At 37.4% G+C, this 12,043-nt stretch overlaps 1 protein-coding gene across 1 annotated transcript; it reads right to left on the bottom strand.

The window, feature by feature from the left end:
* Nucleotides 1-1,116: 1,116 nt before the first annotated feature.
* LOC129371911 (hyaluronan and proteoglycan link protein 1-like) lies at nt 1,117-11,539 on the bottom strand. The gene is made up of 4 exons (XM_055048770.1): nt 11,295-11,539; nt 4,141-4,473; nt 2,739-3,041; nt 1,117-2,571 (listed from the first exon to the last, which is right to left on the bottom strand). The coding sequence occupies exons 1-4, from the start codon at nt 11,383-11,385 to the stop codon at nt 2,282-2,284; spliced, it is 1,017 nt and encodes a 338-aa protein (XP_054904745.1). The 5' UTR covers nt 11,386-11,539; the 3' UTR covers nt 1,117-2,281.
* Nucleotides 11,540-12,043: the final 504 nt, after the last annotated feature.

Below are 12,043 nucleotides of genomic sequence, written 5' to 3'. Positions count from 1 at the left end.
TTTTTAGGTTTTCAGTTTCTTTTCTGGCACAGCGCACTGTTACTGCTGAATTAACATTTAACCGGTTGATGCAAACGGTCCATGAGTTAACAGATGTTTATCACTTTAAAAGCTCAGTTTGCTGCCAAACAAGGCTTGACTTGTGATCAAGGACTTCTCCAAGGTTCCTGAGAGGGTAGTAGACTGGTAATCGTGTCATGAAATGCTGATGTCACAGTGGAAAATCTTACATCCCTTTGCCTGTGCAAGACTCTTTGGGGTTTATCAAGATTTCCAATTTTCTTTTAGAAAGGAAATGCACTCAGACCACGTCGGTGTAGACATGCAACACAGACATAAGCCCCAACCAACATGTCAATACTGTGTAATTCATGATTACATTTTGGGCAGTGTTGCTTCAGCAGGCTAGCTGAAAAGCTTGCATCACATTTTATTGATTGATACCAAGGAATGGAACTAAATATAAAAAGAAGGTTGTTTTTCTCTTGCAGTTCATTATTATTCACTCGTCTGCTCAAACAATAATCTTACATGTAAACAAAAACTGTAAGTATTTTCTAAATCATTTCAAAATACTTTTTTAAAAACTGTTTTAAAAGTCTGTCGTATTTTGCGCGTATTAACAGCGCACCACAACATATTCAGATTTTGTGACTTTTACCACGGGAATCCATTATGTATTTCAGTGTAGGAGTGTTGATTGATAACAGGTTCTACAAATTGAGCTGCAGCTTCTCCAGAATGACCATGGACCTTTAGGCTGCTTCTCTCATTATGACTCACTACTAACTGCAAATTAACTTCAGAAAGCAATTGGTGGTACTAGATTTTCAAATCAAACTATCAAACTAAAAGGCGAGAAATACAAATATCCACTATTTTTGTTTTTATTGGTGACGTTCAAGAAATTTTCCTCCATTCACAGTTCAACACCACTTTTTGTTGCTGTTTGTCATGTTGGACTTTGTGTTTGCAATGTGACAATATTTAAAGTGTGAATCGTTTTGCAAAAAGTTTTACATCATATCTATAACCGTCTGGTTTGTTGCTTTTAATTTCTGCATTCCAACATAAGATATGTTAATATATTTTTCAGTCAAGGAAACCCTGGAAAAAGCATTTTTAAAAGTTATATTTTTATTTTTAATTGCAACATTGTGAAACGGTACATGGTGTCATACAAAAATATCTTCATATTTTGTATGTCAAAGTGTGAGCAAATAAACATCTGCTCTACGTACAATATCTCAATAATCAAAGTTATAAAAACATTAAAAAGAAGAAAAAGACAAAACAAAATTTTCACTTGTCTTAATCACAACTGCACGTTTTAATAACTACTGATTGCTATCTTTAGGTGTTTTAAGTTTAGTTCTATATCAGATCGAAGGAGGATTATATGCTTTTCTTGCACAGTAAGTAGGAAAAAGCAAAATCTTTATATAGTAAAAAAGAAAAATCTGCAAGTAAGTCTGTAATTTGAACCATTTCTTTTCAAGAAACAGTGTAAAGTTATCAAAAATGACCAAATGTAAAAAAAAAAAAAAAAAAAAGTTAAATATTTATGTTAGATAATGGAAACAATGAATTGGAGTTAAACACTAACATCTGGACATTTGTCATTTCTTCCTAATCAAACAGAAATGCAGAACATATATATATATATATATAAAGAAGGAAACATCCATCAAATCTCTTTGCGGTTGACTTTCTCACAGCTTTTCTGGTCAAAGATACATTTTTGAGGTTTTGTAAATACATGTATGTTAATGTATATTAGAAAACAGCAATGAATCTAACTGGTTCCTTTTTGCAGTAATCTATGAACCAATAGCTCAACACCTGTAGGCTTGTTATGTTTATCACATTGAAATCAATTTATTTTGTTGATATGAATGCTTATGCAAAATAAAAATAGCATTGCTCAAGACACACTTGAAAGCAGCACACATTCTTTGAGCATAATTGCAGCCAAACCTTGAAAATGACACTTTTGTCAAAGACATACATTTTCAATTTTGCCCTTTACTAAACAGTCTTAATCAAGAGTGAACAGATAGAAATAAACAGAAAATATGCCCTAATTGCTTGTTACATTCTGTTGTTTATTGGATACTGATTTAGATTGCATGACACTAACATAAAAGCTATTATGGCATCGGAAAGGTAAGAAATTTGGACTATTTAAAATCCAACTCAATCTGCTTTAAAATTTTTTTTTTTTATGGCTGTTGTTGCTGCTCTTTGGTGTCTGTGGTTCACCTGCATGTTTTTCATTCTCTCACTCCTCAGCCTTGAAGCAGTAGACACCAAAAGACTTAACCTTTTTGTCTGGGAATCCAACAAAGCGCACTGCAGCCTCTGTGGGACTGCAGTTCTTCCGGGGCCTGGAAATAGGGTAGCGCACGCTTCCATCAGCCAACCAGCCAGCATCGCAGCGATCGTAGCCCTCGAGCTTCCAGGCGGCATACATCTGGCCAACCTTCGCAATCTCTGCATCGTCTTCTTGGCACGCCTGCACAGCCTCGTCAAAACTCAGCCTGTCTGGCTGGACCAACCAATAGAAACGACCTGGTAGCAGAGACAGCAAAAAAAAAAAAAAAAAAAAAACTGCTCAGAACTTCTTTTAATGTTTATGCATGCCTTGATAGGAAGGCTGTTTTTTCTGCATGTGAAATGAAATTTAATATATAAAGCTTTTACTGCAACTTGAAAATAAGATGGAGAAAAGAGCCTACCTTGGAGTTTGGAAGCAAAACAGAACACATCAAAGCGGCTCATCTGCTTGTTTCTGAAGCCATAGCTTCTGAGACCAGGGCTGCTGTTGACGCCGCCACAGGGTTGTCTGGGTTTGGTGATTGGATACTGTACAGTACCGTCATTCAGCCAACCAGCATTACACCAGTCCAGACCCTCTTTCCAGGCCTCTAGCAGCTGATCAAAGGAGGCAATTACAGCATCCTGACTTTCACAGGACTGCACAGCGTCATCAAAATTCAGGTTGTACCGCCCACGATGGGGAGAGTATGGGAATACAACACCTAAAAGACATGGAAAATGCTGTAGCAGAATATCCAAACCTTAGATTATTCTGTATTTGGAGCAACAGAACACATATTGTTTGGTAAGAGTTAAATGTTTATGATTATTTCTAATTTATTTACAGACTCAGTCAAGTCTGCACATATCTTATCACTTTAGAACCAATTTCTTTCAAACATGAATGCTTGAAAGCTTTTTAAGTAGCAATTAGCAATACATTAGGACACTCGAGATTGGTGTCCAGCAGATTGGTGTTCAATCTAGTACAACCCTCAAGATATGATTTATTTGTATGAAGTTAAACAATAATTTGTGTATTACAAACCACAAGTAGCAAAGTAGAAAAGATTTAAATGTATTTCTTTCAAAAGGTTCAAGATAGGTTTCAACACGGTTCCTCCAATACTATGAAACTCTACCATTCTCAACTTGATAATGCTGACTTGCTGGCTTTCTTTGGAGTGGATTTGTTCTAACACTCAACTATATTGTTGTAGGTAATTGTACCTCCAACACAATGACAATACTACTGAGGGAAATATGAGATTTGCTATTTGGACTAAGTGTGCTTGAAGATATTAGCATCGAGCTGCTAATTATTGCAGATTGGAGGTATATTTATTAAATTACTTTTGTCAGCTGGGGTTTTCTTCGATTTTGGTTTTGGTCTAAAAGTCTGTTCTTTATTGTCCAAAACAATCAAGGAAAGACAAAGACATCAGTTCCTCTGTTAACAGTCCTATGTTTCAATTGGCTATGTTTCATTCCCAGATCATTCAGACCCCTTCAAACCCCATTGAGCTGTTGTTTTGTTCCAATGTCCTTGTGAGGTTGGAATTAAATCTGAGAATAATGTTACATTGCACAAAACCATGTTCCAGTTGGAAGCTAGTTAGCCAGTGGGACTGGTGTAACCATACATACACCAGTTTTATATTAAATCCAAAACCCAGAAGAAATGTAAGGTGCAGAAAAGAGACATAACCCTACAGCCAGATGTAAATCCGGATTCTAGACATGCATTATAAATTATAAGCGGAATAGCCATTTATAAGCTGTTGATAAAGTGAATTAGTGTGTTCCTAAAACAGCATTTACCTTCAGTGAGACCATTTTCAACCTCTAAAATTACATCTTGAATAATGTCTTCCATCCCATTCATGATCTCACAGCGGTACCTTCCCATGTCCTCCTTGGAGACATCAGTTAACACCAAGGAGGCATCACCATTTTCTATGTCTAACAAAGAGGCACGGTTTTCAAAGTTTCCATAAGTCCTCTTGTGTAAACCCATGGATATAAGCACATCCTCATTTTGGGATTGATCTTCTCCCACTTTGATCCATGTGACTTTCAGACTTCCATAGAAAAACGTTTCCTCTGGCTGAAGTCTGCAGGGCAGGGTGACGTTTCCACCCAGCTCAGTCTTGACTAAAAAAGAGGAAAACATACAAAATAAAACAATATGTTAATCATACTTTGACTTTTAAAGTCTAAATGCAACCTTACTGCGAACATAGTTAAATCAAGAACTACACCAGCCTGAGTTTAAAGCCTGTGTGTAACCATAATTTGAAGTAGAGCATATGGTACAAACTACAAAACCAACCAAAACATGATCATCAATCTCAACTGTAAAGGCTGTGCAAGGAAACCATTAATCAGAGAAGCAGTCTGGAGATCCACACTTTTTGAAGAAATCTGTAAGGAGTTCAAATGAGCCACCAAACAGCAAAGAGTAAAAGAAAACACTACCGCTGAAGTGGTCACAAAATATGGAAAAGAACCTTGCAGGTTCTGCTTAGGGTGTCAAATCTGGCCTTGATAGACGGTGGCAGAACCCCAGTGGAGTAGCAGCTTTTGAGGCTTTGAAGGAGTTGATATAGGGGCAAAGCTTCTCAATCAAGCAAGACAATCATAGTAAACATACAGTTAGAGATAAATTACTTCCATCAACTAGGAGACACATAATACTGTGTGTGGAAAACAGTGATTACTTCATTGTGATTATAACTGAGTCAAGTAACTGTGTTACTTTAAGTTGTTATAGAAATACTCTATATATGAAACACATATAATCATGATGTAAAGATGAAACAGTTTGATTTTACATAATATGGGCCCTTTAAAGTTGATAGAGATCTACCACTTGAAACTTGCAGAGGTTATACAAAATATTAAATCAAATACAGGCTGAACTAGAAATGCATATATTGAATATATAAATTTTAATTTTCTTCTATCAGTCTGCTTTCATTTCACAATCATGCACATTGTTTTCATCTGTCATGTTAAAATCCAAATAAAATAGATTGAGGTTTGTGATAAAACGTGAAAAAGCTTGAGAGAAAAACTTTTGCCTGGTACTTCACAAACACTCTGTCCGTTGTTGAAAGATAAAAATGTAGAGCCATGCAGTGCACATGTTTGAAGACTTCTCTTGCCATTAAGTATTACATTCTGGAGTGCAAGTTTTACTGGGTTTCAGGCAGTCTGCAGTCCCTGGAATCAATCCTCTTCTTCAGTCTCCTTCCTGTGGCTGTCAGCTTTGGCAAGTGCAAGCTTTTGTTTCCTCAGCATTAGCTTCCAAAATGAAAACCTTTCCTTTTATGCACTCCATCTGATTTATGTTAAGTGTATTAAACATCTAATGAAGAACAGAAATATTTTCCTCAGGGCACTGCTTCCAAATCCTCACTGTCCAACCAACGCCACTCCTTAAGCTCCAAATCATGTCATCTTTTTCTCACCAATGGTTCCCATCATCTCCTTGGCCTCGCTGTTTAGACCTCACAGGGCTTGCTTACTTAAGAAGACCCCAGCCAGCAAGTGTTGTCCGAACCCAAGATATTACAAACAGCAGATGAACAGATGTCATGGACCTCTGACTTCACTCCACCTCAAACAGTTCTAAGCACATAAGGCTGTGTCATTCTGTCTTGCAAATCCAAGACAGATGATAGATCCATCCATGCTGTATTGATTGTGTTTGTCTAGTTTTCTGATCTTTGGTATAAACAATACCTATCTGTAAAATGACAGGTTTTATTTTTCTGGGAAAAGGATTCACTGCATCAATACATTCATAAAATAACTTAACATCCCTCTTCCTACCAGCCAGATCCTCCTGCCAACCTACACCCATAAACTCCCAATTCACACACAAGTCGTGTCTGTCTGATTAGTTTTGTTCTCCGTTTCTGCTTGAAGATGCCAGAATCTGTCTTGATGTTTCGTACCAAAACCATGTCTGGAATACTGGCTCTTCACAGCGAAAGGAACCTTGTCCTCCTGGATATAACAGGAAAGAAAAAAGGTTATTGGCTGTCTGCCTTAAGCTCTGCTCATTTCAAAACCTTTTCTCAGCATACACACACATGTAGACCAAGTGGTAGAAATAAGCTTCCAAAATACCCCACATCCAAACTTTGCTAGCTTCTTATGTTTTGTGTTACTGTTTGTTTTTATTTCCCAGCTTTCTGACTGCCTGGCAGCCTTGATGTGTTTCACATGGGTCTTGTTAACCTTGCTTTCCTTCATGTTATCGTCTCTCTTAGGCAAAAAATGTATACCAGTTAGTCCAATTATTGCCTTAGCAAGGTATGTTTTAATCAACATACCTTGACTTCAAACACAACTAATCTCCTAAAGTCCTGCTGCAGATGTTTAAAATTTGGGATTTAACCTAACATAAAACCAAACTTAATTTTTCATATTTTCATCACAACATATTAGGCGTCTGCCCTAAGCATGTTTGTAATTTTTTATCTTTGTGCTTGTTTTCATGTCTGTCCTGAATTTCAGTCTCATCTCTTGATTTGAAACTCACATATAATCTGTCCTAACACAATTAATCTATTCCAGAATAGTCATACAAAAGTGACATTTGAGATCTTTGGTAAAAAGCATTGATGAAAAAAATAATATCTAGGTCAATCCGACTTATCACATTTTACATTTTGTTTTTCATCCTAAGCTTGTGTTTATTAGTCACTGCTTCTTTTACAAACTGCAACACCTTCCAAGTAGTCAGCAAGATGCCAAGCATTTTATGAGCTATGAAGAGCCCTGCAGCTGCTTATTACTGATGTTTTTCAAAGAACTTGAATGTTTACAAGCTGGACGAAGATGGCTTTTGGCCTTTTTGCAAGTTAGAAATGACTCAACTCCTCCTGCCTGCTAAATTCTCTGCATGGGTAACTGTGGCAAGTGGAGTGACTGAAGACATGAGCAATCCAGAATAACTAACTGACTCATCAAAGCGCTACAGAAAAACATGACGTTAGTTAGCATCACCTCACTTAATGTGACGCCACCAACTTTACTGCCAACTCAAAACTTGAGGAAATTTGAGAAGACAAAGGGCTTCTTTGTACTGTCTTAGTTGACGCACTGTTAAGTCCAAATCAGAAATCCAGCTTCTACATCTGGTTTGTAAGTCTGAAACATGAGATGTAAGGAGCATTATAGTACCACTAAAGTGAGTCTTAGACTGGGGTGAAAACATGCTCTGCTGCAGTCACACAAATTTAAAAGTACCTTTTCGGCATAATTCTAGAAAAAAATAATTGACAACTTCATTAACTTATTTCTAAGTAAATAGATTCTTAATTAGCATGACATTTTCACACTGAGTAATCCACAAGATAAAAAAATATTATTCAATTAATTAGATGTTGAAGCTGCTGAAGTTGGATACAGATATGCTATTATATTTCTAAATGTTTAAGTGAGTCACATGGGGGAAATATAAAATTTAAACAATACAATTTCACCATAAACTCATCAAAGACCTCTGGCAGAGGGATCAAAAGAAGAGTAGGAAGAGTTGTCTGAGGGCTGAGAACCATTTGAAGAAAGTCTCAGAAAGGTCTGGTCTCTTTTTTTTGTAAACAATAAGCAATGCACTCCAGCATTCCTTCACATAAACACATTGCATAAGACTCCACAAGAAAGAGCAAGATAAGATAAAAAATGCTGCTGCAGAACAGTTGGACAGCCCAAGACCAAAACAGAACTTTTCACACATTTTTGTAGAATACATGGCATTGCACCATAATCCCAAATGTAAATATAAATAGAGGTGGAAACATAATCATATGCAAAGAAAAAAAAAGCAAAAAAAAAAAACAAAAAAACCCCACATTTTACTGGTACACTGAATGTAACTGAAAGAAGGATGAATTGAGAAATGTGCTAGGACATTCTTTGTAAAAATCTGAAAATAAAACAAGTCAGAATGATTATTTCAAACAGGCCAAATGGGGCTTTGATCGCTTAAATCTAGGAAAATGGAGGACATCATGCCAGTTCTAACGTCCTTATACTGGATCCCCATAGTTCAGAGAGGAGACCTTAAAATACTTGTTAGTTTGTAAATCCCTGATTGGCTTAGCACCAAAATACTATTGTTTACTGTATTTGTAATGCATAATACAGAAAATGCATTTGTAAGAATAGGTATGAATCTCATTTCAACAATCCATATGGCAGCTTTCTCAACATGTTATTCTCAAGACATCTTAAAGCTGTATTGTTTTAAAAATTTCAATAAGTGTTTTCAACAATTATTCCCTATGTTCTTTTACTTTTGTACATATAGAGTATTTTAATTTATAGACCAAATTTTGGTGGTTTCTTTATAAGTTCAGTGGTTATGGTGGTTGATACTGGCGTCTGGTTTAGATTTCATATCAGGAGTCCCTGTTAAACTATATTTACAGAGAAAACCTTGATGTGTTTTAGGACTTCCTTTTCCCACCGCTGAAACGGGCTGAGGGGAGTTATGTTTTTGAGACTTTGGTACCAGACAGAGACGGAGACATTAAAAGTAATTCCACGCTCTCTTCTGCTACCAAGGTCACCCCTGCAGAGAATGCTACTCTGATCACACAGGGAACATTTTGCTTGTAAAGCAATAGCCTGTGGGGTGTACCTTCATTCTTGCAGAAGTGGAGCCATTCTTTCGCCGACACACTTAACCCTCTAAAGCCAATTGCAGTCCTAAATGGTTTCATTTCAGATAAAAATGTGTGGTCAGTAGAACAAACATTTTTTTAAAGATGTAGATGCTAATGAAAACACAGCTAAGAACTAAGTGAACTAATGTGTGTAGGAATAAAGTAATCAAGACCTACTCACATTTTATTACCAAGCACAATTCTCTTTCACTCTGTAAAAACGCTGCATTAGCACATAATTGGAACCATCTGTTTCTTTGCAACGCTAAACTCTATCTTCCCAACATTGCCAGGTTCCAAGTCAAACTATTTTTCTGTATCCTAAAGCTGCGATGTTTTCATTTTGGAGTAGAATGACTAAATCTGGCCCAAATTTCCCCTTTAAAAAAAGCATCCAAGCATCATATAAACATCTTGATGTTTGTATGAGAGTATGTGTGCAGTGTGCCACACCCTTTTGTCAGAGAAGCAACTCATGAGATGACTTACAACATCCCAGAGCTTTGCTGTCCTCTGCTGCCAGCCAATTTGTGCTCAAGCGGAGAAAGGATTATTAACAAGCACAGCTGGGACAAACACAGCAAGCCAAGTCCTCCCCACTAATTCCAATAGTGTCTCCAGTGCTCTGTCCTGCAGAGCAAGCGCATATATAGTGTCTCTATGAGCACAATATGTGTGAACATGAGCTCACATGTGCAGTCAACATCAATTAGAGTTGGTTGTAGAATTTCACTACAATCAAATGATTATAAATGCAGGAGATTAAATGTGGTTCCATCGTCTCATTTCTGAGCCTAAACACGAATTGAACCCACCCATCGCCCAGTTCCAGCCAAGACCATTTTTTCCCACCAACTCCTAGCAACTGGGCCATGGCTCGGTAACCAAAAGCTACAGTAAGCATTCGACTTAACAGACTATTACCTCACAGGGAAAGACATAGTCATCTGGCTAGCATTCAGCATGGGACTCTATACATTTGGCTGTGGGTCGTTAATCTTTCCTCTACTCTTGTCAGGCTGCCTGTTGCCTTGACTCTTTTCCAAAAAATCCCAATGCTGCAGTGAGTCAGACGGTGTGAGGAAGCAGGCAACACCCCAATGATCAGACAGGGAGCTCTTACTACAAAAAATATGGCCCACAAATTACTTACTGAGCTGGCTGCAGATGAACAACGGCTATTGCACAATAAAGAACTAGGAGGCATTTAATAATATTTAGATACACGTATGCACACGCACAAAATGCTATGACATCACAGGCCTGTGAGAGAAATTTAAAGTGGATAAAAAAAAGGCCCAATCCCCTTATAGAGTGAAACACTTCTCTCAACAGGGTGGCCTTCTCCTCTGCTGCTTGGAAGACAGACAACGGAGAAATCCTTAGTTTCCCACTTACTGAGTCAGCTTGCTGGCTGCTAAAGAAGCATTGAATATCACTCAGCTTGCACAGCAAAAGGGAATTTCTGACTTCCCCTCTTTCTCTTTGCAGCACAAAAGCAGTTGCCCAATTTTGTAGCTCAGAGTTTCATCTGTAAACTCAAGGTGTCTTCCTGTGAGGAGAGGTAAATTGCACATTTCTGCATCCTCGTTAGTTCAATCCCTGTCAATTTGAAGCTCCACTACAAACATACACGTTACCATTTTAACTCTAGCAACTCTAGTCTACTCATAAATAAACTACTCTTACCTTTGTAATGAACCCTGGCATTTATTATGAGATGAAATAGTCATGCAGTGCTCAAGTCTTAATTCTAAATATTTATTTAATTAAATACTATTTTCTGAAAATGAATATGCAAGATTTCTATCAGTTGTCTACAGCAAATGATAGACAACTGAAATAAAAAAGACAGTTATTCTTTTACTGTTTAGCATTTCAGTGACCAAATAACAACCTCCACTAGCTCAGTTTCAAAGGTCTAGACAAGGTTCAATACCTGATACTAGCAGAAAAATTCTCATTCAGCAGAATGATAATTGTTGCATTGAATGACAGGATAATTTATTCACCAGCCACTGGGTAACGTGGTGGTCTGTATGCAAGTCAGTGAGTGAATGGTGAGTCACAGTATGTGTGGGTGTGTGGGTTACCCCAGAGACTAATCTGTTACACACTTCTACAATGGCCATGTTGATGCACAAGTTTATAGAGTGGTACCATTTTTACAAAGATTTAGCATCTGCCTGAACTTCTATATAGGCAGGTTTGTTCAAAAATAAATACATGAAATATCTACAATTAAAACAAAGCCATTGCATTTGCAAAATGTCTGCGTCATGTTAAACTTACCTGACATAAGGAGGGCAGGAGTTGCAGTTTGACAGTATGCACTGCCAGCCAGGGCCAGGGAAATCATTGTGATGCACAGGAGGCTTATCATTTTCTGTATTGTCCTCAGTTATTGCAAAGTAAAATAGTTCTTTAAAAAAAAAAAATCTGAAGATGCACTTTCAAAAATCTAATTTTCTGACAATTCTTTTTCTATTTTACCTGTTTTTGTTTCTGCAGCAGCTGTCTGCAGTGCTACTGGAAATTTTGAGCTCTGCGGAGGTCCAGACAAATGCCTTTTATTGTAGCCTAGCATGGTAGAGACCACTCCTCCTCCCCTCAGCCCATCACCCTGCATAGCTCTTTACCGGCTCCCTTTTGGCACATCTTGTATGAAAAAAGTCCCCTCCTTTCCCCCTTGGAGAAACAGAGAAACAGCTACACATTGTGAACCAGCTGAAAATGGTCCAAAGTAATAGGCATGCAAAATAATAAACCTTGAAGAGTTCTTGTGTAAAAGTAGATATAGTTAGGTAATAAAAGCAATCTGTTATTCCCACCAAATCTTGCTGTCTGGACTGAATTAGTTTGCATGAAATATTTTTGCAACCTCCAGATCAGAATTTTTACTGTTAAACCAAAAGCCTCTCACAAAACTTCTTGATATCAACATATGGACATTTCAGCTTTTGAACGTTACTTCAATTCTCAAAGGCTAAAAGAAAGATCTGAAGCAATTGAGAGATTAAATATAGGAGCCTATTATGCTC

Source organism: Poeciliopsis prolifica, unplaced genomic scaffold, assembly GCF_027474105.1.
Source record: "Poeciliopsis prolifica strain line A6 unplaced genomic scaffold, Auburn_PproV2 SCAFFOLD028, whole genome shotgun sequence".
In the NCBI taxonomy this organism is placed as follows: Eukaryota; Metazoa; Chordata; class Actinopteri; order Cyprinodontiformes; family Poeciliidae; genus Poeciliopsis; species Poeciliopsis prolifica.
Note: the sequence above shows the minus strand (reverse complement) of the source record. Positions and strands in the feature narration are given on the sequence as shown.